Here is a 22,761-nt window from a genome sequence, read left to right on the forward strand (position 1 = left end):
TAAATAATATTGCTACGCTAAGTGAATAAATCAATCGCTGTGTAATACACAGCGATTGATTTATTCACTTAGCGCAGCAATATTATTTATTCAGTTATCTTTGGTGTTTGTCACTGATTGCTTGCAGCTTTGTGCACATTACTTGTATTGTTTAGTCAGGGCTTGCGCTGATTATTTTTATTTATTATTGTTACCTTTGTGGGATCTGACTGGGGTGTAGATGGAGGTCCCCCTGTTGGCTCCTAGGGACTCCTGTTCAAGACAGGGGCTTACCGTGCCGGATGCGATGTCGGGACTAGTGGATTAAAACATGGCAATGGCAATAACAAAATATCATATTCTGTTATTGCCATGTTTTAATCCACTAGTCCCGACATCGCACCCGGCACGGTAAGTCCCTGTCTTGAACAGGGGTCCCTAGAAGCCAACAGGGGGACCTCCATCTACACCCCAGTCAGATCCCATCTGGGCTCCAATCCTCCGTGTTGGCGGCTAAAAGAACGTCCAATCGGCTTCCTGATGCGCACGCAGCTTCACGGCGCATGCGCAGTAGGGAACAACCGCGAGAACAATGTCATGTCCAGGTACATGCGACACTTACGGCGCATGCGCAAAGGGACATAAAAGGCCGGGATATCAGCGTCTCTCCTCACTTCCCCTCGCAGAGAGGGAGAAGGAGAGACAGATGAGGCGCTGCCTGGAACATATTGAAAATCTCCTAAGCAAACGAAAATGTAAGTTAAACAGTGGATAAACCATCCACTTCAACATACAAAGTGAACAAACTTTTTTTAAATGCATATAATGGAGTACCCTACAGAGCCTTGGTGTTTTTTAGACGGGACACTTGATTCTTATATTATTTTGTAATTACTGTATTCCGTCTATAGTGCCCTTGGCAAAGAAGGGAATCTAGAAGCCCCCTCCTTTTCCTTGGAGCTTCAACCAACCTTGGCTGCTTTTTAGCACAAGTCCGTGAGTTTCCATATAAATTCCTCTTTTTTTTCTTTTTTATTTATTTGGATCAAACAGTCAAATAAGGATATATACATAATGCAAACATGTACCATTACAGGACACACCCACAGGTTCTCGCTGCGAGAAAGGGACTAAAGAGTTATACATGGAACAGGCAAACTAAAACCAAATGTATGTATATATACAATATTATTTAGCACCAACGGCATTAAATGACTGTGGTATGCATAATTATAACTAATGAACACCTCGCTACCTTTTCAGACTTAGTGATGAAAATCCTTGATAAAGACTGTAATATAGCCGAAACATGTAGGTTACGCACTGGGAATCTCTCTGACCACCATTCCAAGCCTTAAAGCATGGAAGAACAGAGACAAATATCCCAATAAAGTCACCATACTACACTTGTCATGAAACTTTCCAAAACTTTGCTTCACCTACTCACTTTGGGCCTATAACCCAACACTAACAAATACACAACTATATGTGAATTTAATTCTATGTTAATCTTTTTCAATAAATTTATTTTTATTTATATCCTTGTATACATTTTCACTTGCCCATAAAGTCCCACCCCTATTGGTCTGAGGCACCAACAAAATGAACTATGCTTTGTTAATGTTTTGTTATGTTGCATTTTTTGGATGCTATGTTACAAATCCTGTTTTATCAATATGTGTATAAATAAATATTTGGGTACTTTTATACAAAAATTGGATTGGTCTCATGCTAATGCCAGTAAAGTTCACCTGTTGCAGAACTGGGTCCTGCGTCCTTTTTTCTATATTTATATCATATTTACCACAGTACATATTTCACTTGTTATCTACAAGTACATTTGTATGAACACAATTTATACCACCCTCTGCAGCTTTATCTCGCACACTAACATACTGGTTGCCTTTAATATAAAAACGGAGAGGTTTGCGTGTCCACTCTCCTGCATAACTAATTCCAATTCGTGCACAAGATACAATGTCCTCCTCCATGACTTCTGACCCTGCCTCTAACCATGCGCTCTGGTCACTTGCTAGATCTTGGCGGTCGAAACTCTTATCAATATCTAAAGCCTGACAGAGTTTTGAGGGTCCATTACAAAGTTCTTTGTCCTTCAATGACTTTGATGCATTTCTTCGATTACTTCTAAAGCTTCTCATTTCATCAAGGCCTTCTATAGGCTCTAGAGATCTTAAAAGAACTGCTGCACCATCTCCTGTAGGTAAAACAAAAAATAAAATAGTGAATTATTTTCAAGCTCATATCCAGGAAAAACCATATCCCCCCCCCCCCCCCCCCCTCAAAGCTCCTTTGTTTTTAGAAATACCTGTAAAAGTAAAGATTTACTTACCTAAGACCAGCATCTGGGCCCCTCATCAGTTCCTTTTCATGTGTTGTAAGCAGTGCTACAGATGTGTTTACACTGGCTGGCTCCCTCAAGCTGATGTCACTACTATGATATAGATAGTGAACATGTCACGTAGGAAGTGACATGGACACCCAAAGAAGGACCTCACCTCATGTAAACAGAAGGAGAGAAAAGACTGGAGTGTCATGTCCATTCCTGTCTGCCTGATGCTGCTGTTTAGTTATACTGTTGCTAACCCTTTAAATATTACTTGGGGAAATCTCATGGTCTATTAATCAATTCTTGTGTCCTGTACTGTATAATAAAGAGAATTTTGATGTACCTGTAAATTCTGTACCTTGAAGTACAGTACAGGAACACAGGTCCCCTAACAACCCTCCCCCTCTCTTCCCTGTAATCTGTTTATTGCTTGCTGGGGCATCACACAGTGGGCAGGGTTATATAGAGAGAGTAGTCCAACCAACTAAATGTAGTGGCATATAACCCATGGTCTATGAATCACTTCCTGTGTCCTGTACTATACCCCAAGATACAGAATTTACACGTATATAAAATCTCCTCTTTTTGTTGATTTTGACTAAAGAAATATTTAAAATGCAAGGCTCTTTTTGTTTTCTAAAATTGTTTGTTAATAACCAATATTATGGAAAAATGATAAGGTATAGAAATAATGGTGTAAATACAGAGTACAGGACAGAACAACAAAAGTTCTACCTTTGTATGAAGTAGAACATGTCAATCGTAGATTTTAAATAAAGAACGTATAACCACGAAGGCTAAAAGGAGAAAAAGCCTTGGCAGGAAGGGCATGCCGATGCAGATGATGCAGGCTTTTCACGTCCACATGGAAAAGGTGAACATCCTCATGCATGCACAAATCCGCAAGCGCAATTGTGTGCCAATACAAGTGCATTGGTCACGAATGTTTGCTCCAGGCGGGCTATTTAAACTGAGCCAGTGCTCAGGTTCAGTGCGGTCTCATCTACAGCATTTTTGGTGTGACCTGTGATCTCTTATCTGCAGCTTATACCAATTACCAACCCATTTCTGGATTAATAATGGCTGGTTATACGTACGTCATGTGGACGCTGCTGGTGATCATCTTACAAAACTTAATAAACCAAAAGGCTTATTGAGTCTTTTACATGGTAAACAGGCAGGATTCTAAAAAAAAAGCGTACATGAGTATTACAAAAAGAGCTGTGAGGGAATGCTGAACACAGCTGACTTCAAAACAAATTGGATTTTTGTAAAAACTTACCGTAAAATCCTTTTCTCTGAGTCCTCTGACAGACGCAGCTCTCAATGTTTTTCCATGAATGGGTAATGCGCCATCTACAGGAGTAGACTAGGCAGTGAAAACTTTTCACTTGACACGCCTATAGGGGCTGTCCCTCATGACATTACCCCAGACACACTGTGCTCACTAATCAGTTTCGTAGCAAGCAGTCAGAGACAATTGAGTACTGTCCGTGATTTTTTTTATTTGCACTAACATACAATTTTTCAGGACAAGCTTTCGGGGTATGTCCCCTTCTTCAAGATCCAAGCAGTACTGATTCACAAAATGTTTAGCAGAATGGTAAAAAAACACCAGGTGTTTTTTTTACAATTCTGCTTAACATTTTGAGTAAAAACTTCGAAACCTGTCCTGTCGAGGAACCGAGAAGATTACGCCCTATGCAAATAGAACCGGGAAGATTACGCCCTGTGCAAGTAGATCCTGCACTGCCTCCCTGAGATCTGTTAAACGATCCGGAGACAAACGGAGATTTGATGGAAAGAACCTGTCTGCTGGGCAAGACCGAAATTTGATCTTGTACGAATCAGTTCGTGAACCCATTTGTCTTGAATCCGAGACATCCAGGGTTCCCGAAAGTAACGCAGACATCCCCCACCCCTGAACCAGGAGAGGGCGTTCCTTCATGCAGAGGAGGACTTGTCCGCCGCATTGGACTCGCTGGCCTTGGGCTTACCCGACCAAGCCTTTTTGTTTCCGTAGGAGACTCTGAACGTCTTGCCTTTTTCCTGCGCCCCTGAGGCACAAAAAAGCCCCCTGTGAGCCTTGAAGGAAGGCCCCAGCTTACTGCGAGGTGCCCTACCTTTTGCAGATTGGGGGAGAAGAGTACTCTTATCCCCTGTTAGACCCTTGATTAACTCATCCGAGGAGTCACCAAAAAGGCGTTCACCAAAAAAGGTAAGATCAGTAACGGCCTTCTTAGAAGCCTGGTCCGCTGACCAGCTTTTCAGCCACACCATGCAGCGTATGGCAATTCACATTCATCACAAGATCACAATTGTTTCATCACAAGATCCACCTTGGACGCCAACGTTTCTAAGGCTGAAGACAGAGACATCAGAGTCTGTGATATGGAGGGTCCGGATGCACAAAAAGTCAGAGGGGAAATTTTCACCCTGGGACTCCATATTGCAGTAAAAGAAAAAAGAATTAGTACACTGGCCCTTTAACCACTTAAGCCCCGGAGGATTTGGCTGCTAAAAGACCAGGGTTTTTTTTGCGATTTTTTACTGCGTGACTTTAACGGACAATTACGCGGTCGTGCAACGTTGTCCCTAAACGAATTTGACGTCCTTTTTTTCCCACAGAGCTTTCTTTTGGTGGTATTTGATCACCTGTGCGATTTTTTTGATCATGCGCTATAAACAAAAAAAGAGCGTTCCCCAAAAAAAATGTAAAAATCAAAATTTTTTAACATTTTCGGCCAATTTGTTTTATGCTACATATGTTTGGTAAAAAAAAAATCGCAAAAAGCGTATTTTGATTGGTTTGCGCAAAAGTTATCGCGTTTACTAACAAAGGGAAAGATTTTTGTCATTTTTGGTGTTTTTTTTTAACGCGTAATGGTGGCGATCTGCGATTTTTTTTTTCGGTACTTCGGTACTGCGACATTGCGGTGGACAGATCGGACCCTTGACTGACATTTTTGACACTTTTGGGGTTACCAGTGACATTACTGCAGTAATCAGTGCTATACATATGCACTGTTACTGCAAAAATGACACTGGCAGGGAAGGGGTTAACTTTATTGGAGAGGGAGGGGTTAAGTGTGTCCTAGGGGCGTGATTCTAACTGTATAGGGACATGGCTATTGGTGTAAAAACAAAGATCAAGGGTCCTACATAGTAGAACCGTCTGATCTTCATTTTTACACCAGGGAGAATGACGGGCGGCTTGTTTACATAAGCCGCTCCGCCTTTCTCCCTTCACCGGAGCGATCGTAGTGTGATGTAGACTCGATGTCCGCCGGTCACACGCACTGACTTGTCTGTGAACGAGTCGCGGCGGGCGCGCGCCCGCCCGCAATTGGCTCTCAAGTCAGTGACAGGCGAGTGACGTATCCATACGTCACTCTGCCTGGCCGGGGCTGACCGCCGCAGTATATAGTCGTGCGGCGGTCGTCAACCAGTTAAATAGGGATCGCGGTCTGCACCGCAATACCGCTCTACAGTTGGAGTCTCCCTTTAAGGCTAATAAGTGCCCTGACAGGAGCAAAGTGTGTCTTAGGAATGCCCCAAGGACTAAAAACCCCTTACTGTGCCAGCAACCCTGAGAAGCAGCCGCTCTGCAATCAGTCTTCAGCGTGTGTGAACTTCTGAGAGGAAGTGACCAAACATCACTAGAGGCCAAGCCTGCCTGTGTAGACTCTGGCTACAACAAAATGGTGCCAATTGAAAAGTATAGGAAGAACAGGGAAAATGGCCACCGCCCATACAGCGCGGCATATGCCCACATTTAAGATGGCCCCCGGAAACTGCGCCAAGCACTCAGGAAGCCAGGGAAAATGGCTGCTGGCCTTACACAGATGCAGCCTGATGCCCACACCTATAATCGCGGCCGAAAACTACGCCAAGCTTTCAGAAACCCAGGAATGAGGCCACCGTTGGAATCCACCTAAGGGGACCCCCCAGGACAAGGTAACAACTTCAAACCCCCCACCCCAGGTGTCAGACGCTGCTAGAGCGCCCCCAGCCGGAGTGGGCTTGGGCAGGACCGTCCTGATAGGTCTGGGGGATAGTTTAGAGACACACAGCCCTGTTTTCCCCAGGAGTAGGCCCCATATTCCCCTCAGAGGACTGTCACAGGGACAGAGGACGTAGCATCACTCACCATACCATGGACCGGGGGGCTTCGCTCCGAAACAGCTCGCCTTCCACCCTGTGTGGGGGTGCTGTCAGCCAAGAGGGGTACACTGCAACTCAGGGCGTTCCGGGTTGATGCGTCCCGGCGAAGCATGCTTTCGCAGGCTCGTCCCCATCCACCGGGGCTCTGTCGTGGCGAGGCCTGGGCGGACCACAACCTGCTCACACTCAGTGGCCAGGCTAGGAGACCATAAGGATTTAGATTATCCAGTGAGAAACCCCAGCCCGGCTGTCACTTGTAGTTCATCAGGAGGATCCCCCTGACACTAGCTAGCGATAGTGAGTAAAGATAAATAAAGAAACATTTCTCAAAAGAAAATAAAAACTGAGACCAAAGTCCCAGCATGGAACCTAGGTCCTACTCCTAAACTAGGCAGCAAGAAACTGATTAGTGAGCTCAGTGTGTCTTGGGTAATGTCATGAGGGACAGCCTCTATAGGCGTGTCAAGTGAAAAGTTTGCACTGCCTAGTCTACTCCTGTAGATGGCGCATTACCCATTTGTGAAAAAACATTGAGAGCTGTGTTTGTCAGAGGACGTAAGAGAAACAATATTTGATAGTGATTATGCTACTGTTTCGTTAAATGACACTATATCTGCAAAAGAAATAGCAGCAGTGTTTCAATCATGCGGATCGAGCATAACAAAAAGCTACCAGCCATTATTCCAGCTAAAGGGAAGATACTTATCAAAACGATAATTCCACATCACAAACATATCTCCACCAGCGAATAATGGGTCCCTGGCTGGCTGATATACATTTGCACGGAGCACTTCCATAGATCTGGGCCAGCGTTCGCTCCAGCAGTAGCCGCTCAGAGCACCCACCGGCTGGGATGATCAGGCGAGTGGTATGTGGTCTCCATTTATTGGACGGTCTTTCCTCAATGCCGGTTAAAGCCATATTCGCTGTACATAGCGAATACCGGTAAACCGACACTGGGAGACATAATGGCAATTTAACTAAAACACATCCTATCAGATAGTGTCCACATCAGTCCACATAAGTCTTAATAAAATTTCCACAACACAGACCACCCGAGGATCGCCACATGCACACTTCCTGATCATGCAGCGCGAGCTGCAACAAAATGACGGAGGGGACCCATCCAGCACAGCCAAAGCTGGTCCTCTAGTGGCAACCACCTCTCAGAGTGGAGTTGTGGATGCTGCAGCTACAGAATTGACACCCTGCCTCTCCCCCCCAGCTCAAGAAGCCCTATCAAATCTCGCCCCAGGAGAGACTCACAGGCTGAGGACACAGATGGACCATGCATGGAAGTATGTGGCACCAATCTGACACCATGCTGAAAGACATGCTCCTGTCTCTGTGAGCATCCCTTCAAGCTGATATGTTTGCATGCTTCCAGAAGCATTCTGCAGAAGTATAACACCTGGGTAAAAGGGTGAGCCACCTAGAAGACACCATGAGTACCCACACCACATCTTATAATGCAATGGTGGACGCTCACTTAACCCACAGCGAGGAGATTGCCTGGTTGAAAGAGAAAGTAGCAGATTTAGAGGACCGCTCATGTCGCAATAACCTAAAAATTAGAGGGATACCTGAATCGATCCAATCTTCTCAACTCCCACATTATGTACGCGACCTCTTCCTTGCTGCAGTACTCTGTTGCACACTGACCTCCCAATAGACAGGATTCACAGAGTCCCCAAGCCTTGCTTCTTGCCTCTAAAGATCCCAAGGGACGTACTACTAAGAATCAATTTTTATCAAGTAAAGGAGAAAATCCTAACAGCTTTCCGTCAAAGTGATAAGCTTCCAGAACAAGCGGCTTTGCTTCAAGTATTGCCCGACCTCTCTGCTTACACCCTTCAGAGGCGTAAAGAGATGATCTCAGTAACCAAGGCACTCCGAAACCACCAAATCGGTTACCAGTGAAAAATATCCAACTAACCTTAAAATCACTCGGAAGGCTTCAAGATCTATTGTTGACAACCTAGAGGATGGAATTCGTCTGATTAAGGATGGGAATACCATCCCAGTAGATCCGCCTCAACCACCTCCTCCTCACCCTTTCCTGAAAACGTATGGAGAATGGAAAAAGGTTGTCCACAAGCGTTCTGCGAAGAAAAAACCAGCCTGACCTGAGCCACTGAGCCTTAATCTTGTTATCTGTATGGCGATCCTCGGGATTCTGGTATTGTTTTATTTTTTTCTCTCGATACCTACTACTTAGATTAAACCCCTGTTTGGTGTCACAGTGCCTCTGTTCTAAGTTCACTTTAGAACTTTTTTACCTTCTTAGTTCCTTACTTAAGGTTTTTATTCCGGTATACCGACTCATTACGCTACAAAACACCAAAACTCTTCCAAGGCATCTAGCTCAAGCTTTTAAGTGCAGTTCCTTACTCAGAGATATTCCTGTCTCTACCACAATAGTCCTTTCCTACTCCTGGGACTCATGCATATTCCTGGCTACCCCCACAGTCCTTACGCTTAACAGAGAATTAGTGTCCAAGATATGGATGGAATCATACATCACCTCTGATTTGTCTTACAATGACACTAAAACTTTTGTCAATTAATCCCCGTGGCCTCAACCACCCAGCCAAGCACTGCAACGTATGGAAAGAAGCCCTTTCTGCCAAGGCGGAAGTCCTCATAATTCATGAGACTCACTTCAATCGCTTAGCAATGCCTAAGTTTCAACACAAAGACTTCCCTTATGTATACTCTGTGGATTTCACCTCCAAAAAAAAAAAAAAAAAAAGCATCACTATTGCCCTTAGAAACTTAATAACCTTCTCTCTTCAGTCTTCTGTAACTGATACCCATGGTCGTTATGTTATCTTAGTTTGCACTATCAATAACAACCCGTATACTATTGTAGGAGTGTATGCAGTAAATATTAATCATGGCAAATTCTTCCGTACACTTTTCAAACATATTTCTAAATTACGCACTGGTAGCTTAATAGTATGTGGAGATCTCAATTCTGTCTCACCAGAACAAGACGCTCTTACACCCTGCAACCTCTCCTCTTTACGGAAGACCTTTATGATGTCTGGCATTGCCAACATGCTTCCGAATGAGACTTCACATACTATTCTCCAAGGCATAATTCATCCTCCAGAATTGACATATTCATAGTAGATAAACGACTGTTACAACAAATATCTGCCTCGACTATCGCTGACATCAGATCACACTGCTATCACTAAAACGTTCTCAAGAGGCTAACACCTATTCCTCTTTGCCCATATAGCATTGCAATAGTAAACTCCTTAGAGAGTCTTCATCTAACAAAATGCTCTCCCTACATCTCAGAGATTACTTTACCCTACACTTTACCCTAAATGACACCCCTGATGTAGATGCATTCACCCTATGGAATGGGCAAAAAGCCTACATGCGGGGTATCATGATCCAGTTAGGGGCTTGAGCTAAAAAATGCAAATCCAACAGTTTACAACTAACATCTGAGATACACACCCTTGATACACAAAACAAATCTTGACCCAATGCTAGACCTACGCAATATCCTCTTTGAAGACCATGATGTTATGCTCAGACGCCTTGAACTACGTTATTATGCTTCTCATAATAAGGCAGGTACATTTTTAGCAGCACGTCTAAAAGCAGAAAGACTTAGAACTAAAATTCCCTTTCTCATCCACCCAACGTTCAATCAAAAACTCTTTAACCCACAACAAATAGTGGACGCTTTTGTGCACTACTATAGCTCACTTTATAACCTAAAAGATGACCCCTCAACTCCTCAGCCTTCCCCCTTGGCGATTGCTGCCTTTTTAGACCGTCTTAAACTTCCCTCTCTCTCTCGGACTCCGATCTAGAAAATCTGAATAAGCCATTCTCTAACTCAGAAATACGTAGAGGTATTAAGACTACCTAACGGCAAATCACCAGGTCCCGATGGTCTCTCCAACGACTACTAGCAAGCCTTCAGCGACCTTTTAGTGCCCCGTTTGACACCTCTATTCAAATGCAGCAGCTACCAATGCCACTTTCCCACCAGACATGTTAAAAGCTCACGTGGTAACTATACCTAAACCGGGAAAAGAAACTACTACTCCTGCCATCTTCCACCGCATCTCCCTATTTAAACTCCGATATCAATGTATATGCAAAAATCCTGTCACAGACTGAAGGAAATAATTCCTAGCTTAGTACAAACAGACCAAATGAGTTTTGTACCTGGTAGGCAAACATCAGGTGCCATTACGCAGATATTGAATATTGTCTACCATGCCGCCGCAAATCAAACGTCCTCCCTCCTTTTTTTCTATCGACGCAGAAAAGGCATTTGAAAGAGTACACTGGGGTTATATGAAGCAGTTGTTACCAAATTTGGCTTTAAAGGTCTAATTCTATCAGCAATCTTAGCTTTGTACTCGACACCCTCTGCCCAAGTGTATACGGCTAGCCTTTTATACAAACCCTTTTTGATATCTAATGGCACCCGACAATCTTTAACTTGATGATCGAGCCACTGGCTGAAAGCATTTGATCGCACCCACAAATTACTGGCTTCAGGTTTAAAGACAGACCTCATATTATCACTCTGTTTGCGGACGATGTCATACTTATGCTGACTAATCCTTTGATCTCTTTGCTACATGCTCACTCTTGTCAGAATTCAGCCTTTTATCCTACTACAAGGTGAATTTTACAAAATCCCTGATTCTGAACCTGGGAGCCCCTCCTAAAACAGTTCTCACCCTCAAAAATAAGCTTCCAAACGCTTGGGCAGACAGGATTATACCTTATCTGGGAGTTATAATTACTTCAAACACTTCTGCGTGAGCAGAAGCAAACTATAAACCACTTATAACCAAATTAAAAGGAGAACTCAACAAACTATCCCGAGTGGAACTATCGTGGATTGGAAGACTGGCTGCCTATAAAATGCAAATCCTTCCCCAGATTTTGTACATCTTTAAGTCTTTGCATATTCCTCCCCCACAGCCCTACCTGAAGGCCCTTACACGGCTAATTCATCAGTTTGTCTGGCAGTGAAAAAGAGCTAGAATGCCCCAAATTGCATCTGGTAAAACACTGGTCTGTTGGGGGTATGTGTATGGTTGACATACATGACTACTATATGGCTGCCCATATAGACCAGATAAAGTGCTGGTTTAGTGCACATGCCACACCGCTATGGGTTGATGGGGGGTTGAACATATCTAAAAACCTCTGCCACCTGCTCTTTGTGGATTTGTGGAAGCCTCTAGATTTAAGTTTACTGTCGATTACCACTAGACACCCAATACTAGCATGGAGAAATATGATCAACCTTTCCGATGACTCGACAGCTAGCTCTGACATTAAATTCCCCTGAACTGTACTGACACGACTAACCCCACACTTATCATTAACAGTATGGGACCGATTTGGCTTACACTGGATAAACAAGCTTATGTTTCAGGGAATGCCCTATTCCTCGGAGTTCCTCATGAGTAAATACAACCTTCCCCAACTCTATTTTACGCCACTGTGAATTCACCATTTTTTATTATCAGCTTACACCCAAGGATTCCTCTCCTACCCGGCGAAAGCCACCAAGGACATTTCACCAATATATAATACCCTTCACAGCAAATGTGTGTTTGAAAACACCATGCTTAAGTGGGAAGCGGAGCTTCAAACTACCTTCTCTAGTTCTCAATGGCTTAAGGCGGTAAAATCCACTAATTAGCTACGCACTGCACTAATCATTGGGAACTAACCCTTAAAATACCTACAAGGCAGTATCTCACCCCATTTGTTCCAAATATCCATGTCGGTCTGCTGGCGTGGCTGCGGTTCCACGGGAACTGTCCTACAAATTTTGTGGTCATGCAATAATTTTCGCAGCTTCTAGTGAAGAATCTTTCAGTTAATCTCCACTGTCACAGGTATCCTAATCCCGATTAACCTGGCGCTAGGGATTTTAGGCCTAGGCGTAGATTCCATCCCTTTGGTCCTTCAAAAATGTATTACCAGTATCCTGCTAGCTTACAAACTAACAAGACATCGGAAGCGTGACCTGGCCCCTAACCAGTCCGAAGCTGTGAATATTATCCACCAAAACTACTTGCATGAAAGAGCATTGGCTTTACAATCTGATTCCTTGCCCTCCTTAAATATCTTGGAAACCTTGGGTTGACTGGTACTCGTCCTCTTCTGTTTAATTGTCATTATTGCTTGCAGAATTAAGCTATTTCTGTTATGTTACTACTTTTACCCAGTTATTAAAATGTCTTTCCTTTTTATATTTTGTTTGAGTGCCTTGTATGATACTTTAAGGAGTCCACCCAAGAGATATTTCCATTCCGTCATCACTTATCTTGTGTTTTTCTTGTACCTACTAGTCATTTTGTGTTATATATAGATGGCCTTAGTACTTCCTAGACGCAATGTATAATTTAACTGCTGGTGGCTGCATCCACTATGTTATCTGACATATCTGGTTATATGTATTGATTGAACTCCAATAAAATCTATTGAAAAAAAAAAAAAAAAGATTTCACTGGTTACAAAATAACGGAATTTTTGTAAAATCTTACCTGTAAAATTCCTTTCTCTGAGTCCTCCGACAGTCGCCGCCCACTTCATATTCATCACCAATGGGGTTATGTCCTTTATTCCGTAGGAGTAGCTAGGCAATAGAATATGTTAGTACAAAGACTTTTAACATATCCCACCCCCAGGGGGTGGTCCCCTCAGTACATAACCCTCCACTTCCTGTATCCAACTCAGTTTCAGTAGAATAGCAGTAGAGAGTACATCAAAACCCCAAAAGAGGGGCGGGGGCGGCGACTGTCGGAGGACTCAGAGAAAGGAATTTTACAGGTAAGATTTTACAAAAATTCCGTTTTCTCTTACGTCCTCCGACAGTCGCCGCCCACTTCATATTCATCACCAATGGGGATGTCCCAAAGCAGTGTAAATATGAGGGGTGGGAAGAACTCAGCCGCGCCCAAGGCAACGCCGTCTCCCCATCAGAGAAAGGAACCTTACCAAAGGAAGGAAACCAGTCGGGCATAAGAACAAAACACTCGCTCAACAGGAGCAAGAAAACCCAGGGAAAAAACAAAAAATCCCAAAAAGCCAAAGAACCCGTAACAAGGGCTCTAGGAAACTGCCGCACTAAGAACCTTGCGGCCAAAGGAAGCATCAGCCGATGCCTGAACATCTACTCTGTAGAATATCGTGAAAGTGTGTACAGTCGACAAAGTCGCCGCCTCACACACCTGGGCCACAGAGGCCCCATGACGACAGGCCCAAGACGTACTCAGAGATCTGGTAGAGTGCGCCTTCACAGGTACAGGGGGAACTTTCCCCCTCAAAGCATAGGCCTGATCAATGGTCCGTCAGATCCATTTTGCGATTGTAGAAGCCGACGCCGCCATGCCCTTCCGAGGACCTCCCGGAAGGACAAACAAGACATCCGACTTGCGAGAAGACTCAGTCGATTTGAGATAGACTCTAATCGCCCTGACAACATCCAAGGAGTGAAGCAACACCTCCGTCGGAAGCTTCGGCTTCGCGCAAAGCGAAGGTTTGACAATGTCCACATTGAGATGAAAGTCCGAAACCCTTTTTGGAAGAAAAGAAGGGTTAGGTCGCAAGACCACCTTGTCCAAATGCACAACCAGACACGGAGACTTGCAGGACAAGGCTGCCAGCCCCGACACTCGACGAGTCGAGGTGATAGCCACCAAAAAGGCGACCTTCTTGGATAACAAAGACAGCGAGATCTCCCTGAACCTTTCAAAAGGAGCACGCTGCAATACTGATAGAACTAGATTCAAGTCCCAAGGGGGAAGAGGGTCCCTCCTAGGAGGGATCAGATGACGTACCCCCCGCACAAAAGTGCCAACCAAAGAATCAGATGCCACAGGCCGTTGAAAAAGAACGGCCAAAGCAGACACCTGACCCTTGATCGTGGCCAGCGCCAGACGCTGGTCAACACCCGTCTGAAGGAAGGCCAACACCCTAGACACCGAATAAGTGTCAGGAGAGAAACCCCTGGATTCGCACCAGGCAAAATACGCCTTCCAAGTACGGTAATAAACCTTCCCCGAGGAAGACTTCCTCGCATTTATTAAGGTGTGAATGAACTCAGGGGAAAGACCCCTGTTCTTCAGGACCTCGGATTTAACAGCCAGGCCGTCAAGACCAGCGACTGTAAAGCAGGATGGAAGATCGGTCCTTGCGACAGAAGATCTTCTCGAAGAGGCAGACGCCACAGGGCGTCGATTGCCAGATTTACGAGGTCTGCGTCCCAGGACCGGCGAGGCCAGTCCGGTGCCACAAGAATCACCGTGGTCGGTTCCGCGAAGGAACCTGGACAGCAATTGAATCGGCGGAAACGCATACATCAGTTGGTACTGATGCCACGGGGCAACCAACGCGTCCGACGCGTCTGCCCGAGGATCGCACGTCCTCGCCACGAACCGTGGTACTTTGTAGTTCAGACGAGACGCGAACAGGTCTACCTCCGGAAGACCCCACCTCGCGCACAACATCTGGAAGACAGCCGGGTGAAGGGACCATTCTCCCTGGTCCAGGGTTCGACGGCTCAGATAATCCGCCTGCCAAATTTTCACCCCCGGAATGTGACCTGCCGATATTGCCGGGACATGCGTCTCGGCCCAAGACAGAATCGCGGCCACTTCTCGAGCCGCCCGGGCACTCCTGGTGCCCCCTTGGTGATTGATGTAAGCCACCGCTGAGGCATTGTCCGTCTGCACCCGAACCGGGTAGCCGTGAAGATTGTCAGTCCAACGACGAAGACAGAGGAGTATCGCTCGCAGTTCCAGAACGATGATCGGAAGGGAGGATTCCTCCGTCGACCAAACACCCTGGGTGGACAGAACGCCCAGAACACCACCCCAGCCCGACAGGCTGGCGTCCGTGGTGATCACCGCCCACGAAAGGGGACGAAAAGACTTGCCCCCCGATACTGAGGGGGATTGAAGCCACCACAGAAGATCCCTTCTGGTCTGAGAGCTCAATGACATCTGGGGATCCAGAGACCGCGGACGCCCGTCCCACTTGGACAATATCTCCGCTTGGAGATCCCGTGTGTGAAACTGGGCGAAGGGAAATCGCCTCGAAAGCCGAGACCATCAATCCCAGACACCGCATGCACGTCCGAATGGACGAAGATGGAACGTCCCTGAGGGACCTGACTGCCTCCTGAAGAGCTGCAAGTTTTTCTTCCGGCAGGAAGACCTACGCCTGGACAGAGTCCAGAATCATACCCAGGTAAGAAATCTGAACCGATGGGCACAATGTCGACTTTGGAAAATTGATCGTCCAACCAAACTCCTGCAGAGTCTGCAACGTGACGGACAGATCCTTCTCCAGACTCTGGCTGGTCGCAGACCGAACCAGAATATCGTCCAGATACCCCAGAACCGAAATGCCCTGGGCCCTCAACAAAGCCAGAACCGGTGCCAGCACTTTGGTGAACACCCTTGGAGCCGAGGCGAGACCAAAAGGCAACGCCACAAATTGGTAATGATCTTCCGCTATGGCGAATCGAAGGTACCTTTGGTGACCCTCGAAAATCGGGATGTGAAGATACGCATCTTGCAAGTCGATGGAAGCCATGAACTCCCCCGGAACCAGGGCAGCCACCACCGACCGCAGGGATTCCACGCGGAACTTGCGCACCCGCACAAGGCGGTTCAGTGCCTTCAAGTCCAGAATCGGACGCACCTTGCCCTCCTTCCTGGGCATGGTGAGCAGATTGGAATAGAACCCCCGAAATCTGTCCCGATGAGGCACCGGGACCACCACTCCCTGAGCCCTCAGGTCCTGCACCGCTAGATGCAGGTCCCGCAAACGCTCCGGGGATAACAGAAGACTTGAGGGAAACAATCTGCTCTCCGGCCGAGAGAGAAACTCGATCTAGTAGCCAGATCGAACGATTTCCTGTGAAGTGGGTGAGGGCGCCCCTTCAGGCCGCACTGTTGTGGGCCGCAGAACCAGATTGGCCGGACTTTTGCTTACCTGCCCACGGCTTCTTGCGGGAGCCTTGACCCTTGGACGGCTTGTCCCAAAATGTGGCCGAAAGGCACGAAAGGACCCCTGAGGGGGCCGAAAGAAAGCATTCCTTTTTCCAGGAGCCTTCTTAGTCTAGTGGGATTGAGGTAAGAGCGTGCTCTTACCCCCCGTGACCCCTTTAATTAGGGCATCCAGGGATTCGCCAAAAAAGCGAGAACCATCAAAAGGCAGATTGGCCAAGGTCTTACGTGAAGATTGATCCACAGACCAACACTTCAACCAAACCAGGCGGCGAGATAACACCGCCACACTGTGTACACGTGCAGCCAACGGAACCATATCCAGGTCCGCATCACACAAATATATGACACCCTGGTGGATTCGATCCACCATATCCAAAGTCGCCTGGGGGGCAGAATCAGCCACCAGGACACGCCTAAGCACCCGCGTCCAGTTCGCGACCGCCTGGGCCGCCATAAGTGAAGCAATAAAGCTTTCAACATAGAACCCATAATAGAATAGGTACGACGGGCAAAGGACTCCATCCTCTTGTCCGTGGCATCCCGGAACACCGGAGTGTCTGCAGCAGGAATCGCAGTGGACTTGTTCAAAACTGCTAACGCCTGGTCCACCGGAGGTGGGACACACCAACGCCCATCAGTAGCGGGCGTAAAAGGATAGCGCAGCTTAAACCTACTTGGTACAGCAAAAGGTTTGCGTATATTATGCCATCGTTCTTTCACAGCGCGCTGAAAATCATCAGTGCATGGAAACATCTGCGATGATATGTGCCTTTTCTGCGTCCCATAAGCCGCCAAGGCAGCTGGAGGACCTGTTTCCTCCTCCAAACGCAGAGTTTGCTTGATAAAAGTAACCAATTCATCCATGAGCGCAAGCTCTTCAGACGAGCCAGGGGGATAATTATCAACCCCCTTTACCTCAGCCTCCATTTCTGACCCTATAAGGTCCCAGGAGGAACGAGACCCCGATAAGGAGATCTCTGCCCCAGCAGCCCCAGTACCATCACCCTCTGAAACAGAGGAAATTGAAAACTCTGGGCCTTTTAGAGGATTGAGCAACCACCAGCATTTGCACCTGAGTCGCAAGGCTAGCCACAATCGCAGCCAAATCCCCCCCCGGGGGGGGAAACCGCAGTCCCCTGGCTTCCCACTAAATTGGCAGGAAACTAGTATTCCTGAGAATCCATGCCCTTGTAGCAGCAAAAATAAAAGGGTGACCGCCCCTTTAAGAGAGCGCTGCGATCGTAGCCCACTCACACTAGGCATCCCACACAAGGGACCCCCACAGGGACAAGTATACCAAGGCAGGATACAGGGAATAAAAAGAAATGAACCTGGAGAGATCGGTGCTGCTGCTGCTGCCTGCGGTGCTCCTGAAGGAAAGGAAATGCTGGCATACAGGGCGCTCTATGAAAGCCTATGGAGGCTACAAGAAAATGGCCGCCATGCATGTAAAACATGCGGCCGGAGCGATCGCAGCCAAAATGGCGCCGTTTGGCGCCGAAACCGCCGCTCCCACACCCCATGAGGGAGAAGTAAAACACACCATCTGCCCAAAAAAAGGAACATGGTAAACCGCCGCAGCGGCGCTGTAATGTGCCCCAAGCATGAGAACTCAAGCCCCACAGCACACAGCCGTTCACACAGACAGAAAACTGACACAGAGTGCAGCCAGCCCCCCCTCCTGCAGCCCACAGCATGCAATGTGAGAGATAGGGAAAACGTAATAGTGTGAACACAGGGCAAGGTACACAGTCCCAGACTGACACCCCCCAGACAGACAGGTCCCCACATAAATGCACTTACCTCTTACATGGCGTGGGGGACCCGCACAGGCGAACAAACCGCTGCACATGAGGCAGGGAGAGTCGCATCCAGGACGCATCAGAAGGTGGGTTGAGAAACCGCACAGCGTCCAGTGAGGTAGCCACCTCACCTAGCATCCCTGCACGGAACAGGGATGGGTCGTTCAGATAACTCAGGAGCGATACCTGACTGAACGCTCGATGGCGGGCTGAGAAGCCACTGACCCACAGCCTGCTACCAGGGGGGTCAGCCCGAGACGCAGCCCGCACGATCCTCTTCTTCCGAAGAACTAACTAACGCTGGTAAAATAACAGCTAACAAGAAAGAGAGAAAAAACTGAAATAAAATCCAAAGAAAGGAAAGAGAGCTGAGACAAGGTGCCCCAGCACAGAAACTTCCAGCTACTCCTGACAGCTAGACAAATGAAACTGAGTTGGATACAGGAAGTGGAGGGTTATGTACTGAGGGGACCACCCCCTGGGGGTGGGATATGTTAAAAGTCTTTGTACTAACATATTCTATTGCCTAGCTACTCCTACGGAATAAAGGACATAACCCCATTGGTGATGAATATGAAGTGGGCGGCGACTGTCGGAGGACGTAAGAGAAAAAATGTTTTGAAGAGGAGACTGAGATTTTTTTCTTGCCCAATTCTCACACACTGTTTGGATTCCATACAAATGTTAGTTTTTCATTTGTTGGCCATGTTTGCTCAAAAACAATTTGTTGAGTACCAGCATCAAATAATCAAAAAATTAAGCAAAATATCTCTAATCCTGGTGTTACGCAGCAGCAAATGTACTGTATATTTTAACTATGTGTAATATGTTGAAAGAAATCTGTACAATAAGGGGGTAACAGCATGACAACTTTTTCAAGCTAATGTTCTTCATTACAGTGAAAATCATCTTGGATATAGCTCTTTACAACCTTATGCAAAACTAGTTGTTCTTTGCTTTGTAGCATATACATCCTGTTCTAAAAGTTCTTATCCCATGTTGAAACAAAGTACTAAGAAAGACAAACCGCTGATAAAAATTCTGTAGAATCTACAGGCTGCATCCTGCTACTAAGATAGCATTTACAGCTGTACTAACAGACAAGTCAGTTATCTGGCCCTTGATCCGTGTAAGGAAAGACTGGGGGGCTCATCTGAAATACAACAATGCCCCCTAGGGGACTTTTCTGAAAAATATTACCATCCATTACATTATTTAGGCCTCTTGCAAGCAATACTCCTGTTTGAGCATCTACTTTTTCCAGACGTTTTTTTTATATTTCCACGTATTTTCACGCAAATGCGTTTGCGCATTTTCATGTAAATGCATGAAAACTTCATGTTCTTGTTCTGTACTGTATGTAAATGAGCATTTGCGCATATTTGCACGTATTGGGGCTTAAATTACTGTCCAAAAATGCAGATTTTTCTATTTTGTTTTTACTGAAGAATGCACAGTGCTTGTTTATGCGCCTGTGTGCATAGGCACATGACAATTAATGAGCTGTATTTTAGCTCAGTAAAAAAAAAAAAAAAAAAAAAAGCTGTACTAAGCTTTTTTAAGCTGTGAGATGCTCAAACAGGAGTATCGTGTGCAAGAGGCCTAAGATGTAATTTTCAATGAGTGAATGTTACTCTGTATGTAACTAAATTGTTCAATAAATAAGAATGAAGAACAGTATTTACTTGGACCCGAGAGCTCAAACAAAGCAAATATGTTGGGTTCAAAGAGAAAGCTCCCACCAAAAAGCCATTCTTCTTGCCAAACTCAGGAAAAATAAACTGACCTGCACACCTGTCTAAAATGTGGATTTTGTTACATGCTTGCATTATTGTAATTTTTTCATACATACATAATTTCTTTCTTAAACTTTTGAGTTGTATCTGCTCACTATCTAGGTACATAGGTAGTAGCCAGTGACAGTTTTAAATTTATAGAAGCTTTTCCCAAAGTTCTTTAGCGTTTTTCCATCTTTTTGGATTCTTAAAGTTAACTTGTGATTTGCCTGTATAGAGAAAAGCAACAGGTTCATAACAATCTTCCCACTCTGCCCATATGCACATATCTTTACATCTATCCCCAATTGCTCCACTTGGGTACTTAAATCTATAAGTAGCTCAAATCATAGATTACACAGGACAATAGAGTGCCCTCACACTGATCAGTTTTTTTTAGTTAAAAAAAGCAGAAGAAAAAGGCTTCCCTTTAAATCCTATGGAACGCTTCAGTTGCGTTTTTAAAAGTCCTGCTTTCTGCATTTTTGATGCACTTTTCAAAACCGCACCAAAAGCGTAGCCCACATTAAAATGAATAGAAAACAAGCCAAAAACACATAAAAAATGCACCACGGTTGTATTTTCTTAGTCACATGGCCATGTTTCACAGGTGCATGCTGGGAGTCAGGCAACCAGAAAACATACTGGGAACACATCAAAAAAGCATATGCATAACAGAGCAGTATGGAAGCAGCCAGAGTCTCACCATGTGACAACACTGGACATTGAGGACTGGCCTGAAACCAGACTGGATTTGGCAAATTGAGTGATCCACAAGTTCCTCTGTACTTGTAAATATATTGGGTATTTTCTTTACTCCCAGGTGCTGACAGTGCCTTGAAAACATATTCATACCCCTTACAATTTTCCACATTTTGTTATGTTACAACCAAAAATGTAAATGTATTTTATTTGGATTTTATGTAATAGACCAACACAAATTGGCACATAATTGTGAAGTGGAAGGAAAAAAAAAAAATATGTGAAAAGTGTGGCGTACATTTGTATTCAGCCCACCTGAGTGAATACTTTGTAGAACCACCTTTCAATGCAATTACAGCTGCAAGTCTTTTTGGGTATGTCTCTACCCGCTTTGCACATCTAGAGAGTGACATTTTTGCCCATTCCTTTTTGCAAAATATCTCAAGCTCTGTCAGATTGGATGGAAAGTGTCTGTTAACAGCCATTTTCAAGTCTCGCTACAGATTTTCAATTGGATTTACTTCTGGACTTTAACTGGGCCATTCTAACACATGAATCTTTGATCTAAACCATTCCTATGTAGCTCTGACTGTATGTTTAGGGTCATTGTCCTGCTGAAAGGTGAACCTTCGCCCTAGTCTCAAGTCTTTTGCAGACTCGAATAGGTTTTCTTCTAAGATTGCCCTGTGTTTGGCCCCATCCTTCTTCCCATCAACTCTGACCAGCTTCCCTGTCCATGCTGAAAAAAGTATCCCTACAACATAATGCTGCCACCACTATGTTTTACTGTGGGGATGGTGTATTCAGCGTGATGTGCAGTGTTGGTTTTCTGCCACACATTGCATTTTGCTTTTAGGCCAGAAAGTTCAATTTTGGTCTCATCTGACCAGAGCACCTTCTTCCACATGTTTGCTGTGTCCCCAACATGGATTCTTGGAACCTGCAAACGTGACTTCTTATGGCTTTCTTTCAACAATGGCTTTCTTTTTGCCATTCCTTCATAAAGGCCAGATTTGGGGAGTGCATGACTAATAGTTGTCCTGTGACAGATTCTCCCACCTGAGCTGTGGATCTCTGCAGCTCCTCCAGAGTTGTCATAGGTCTCTTGGCTGCCTCTCTGATTAATGCTCTCCTTGCCCGGTCTGTCAGTTTAGGTGGACTGCCATGTCTTCGTGAGTTTGCAGTTGTGCCATACGCTTTCCATTTTTAGATGATGGATTAAAACAGTGGTCCATGGGATGTTCTAAGCTTGGGATCATTTTTTATAACCTGACCCTGCTTTAAACTTCTCCACAACTTTATCCCTGACCTGTCTGGTATTCCTTGACCTTTATGATGCTGTTTGTTCACTAACAAAAACTTCACAGAACAGATGTATTTATACTGAGATAAATTTACACACAAATGGACTTGATTTACTAATTAGGTGACTTCTGAAGGCAATTGGTTCCAATAGATTTTAGTTAGGGGTATCAGAGTAAAGGGGGATGAATACAAATGCACGCCACACTTTTCACATATTTATTTGTAAAAAAAATGTGAAAACCATTAATCGTTTTCCTTCCACTTCACAATTATGTGGCACTTTGTGTTGGTATACCACATAAAATCCCAATAAAAAACATTTATGTTTTTGGTTGTAACATGACAAAATGTGACAAATTCAAGGGGTATGAATACTTTCTTAAGGCACTATATATATATATATATATATATATATATATATATATATATACACACACACACACAGCTGCAAGAAAAAGTATGTGAACCCTTTGGAATGATATGGATTTCTGCACAAATTGGTCATAAAATGTGACACAACAAATGTGATCTGTCACAACAATAGACCATCAGAGTCTGCTTAAACTAATAACACACAAATAATGAAATGTTGCCATGTTTTTATTGAACACACCATGTAAACATTCACAGTGCAGGTGGAAAAAGTATATGAACCTTTGGATTTA

At 45.1% G+C, this 22,761-nt stretch overlaps 1 protein-coding gene across 1 annotated transcript in view; it reads right to left on the bottom strand.

Moving 5' to 3' along the window:
- Positions 1–1,780: 1,780 nt before the first annotated feature.
- MPG (N-methylpurine DNA glycosylase) overlaps positions 1,781–22,761 on the bottom strand; it is an 88,638-nt gene continuing 67,657 nt past the window's right edge. Inside the window, exon 4 of the mRNA XM_082260224.1 lies at positions 1,781–2,194. Within this exon, the coding sequence (XP_082116350.1) occupies positions 1,797–2,194 (398 nt within the window). The 3' untranslated portion in view covers positions 1,781–1,796. The remainder of the gene's footprint in view (positions 2,195–22,761) is intronic.

This window comes from Pelophylax lessonae, assembly GCF_965119305.1.
Source record: "Pelophylax lessonae genome assembly, chromosome: 6".
Taxonomy (NCBI): domain Eukaryota; kingdom Metazoa; phylum Chordata; class Amphibia; order Anura; family Ranidae; genus Pelophylax; species Pelophylax lessonae.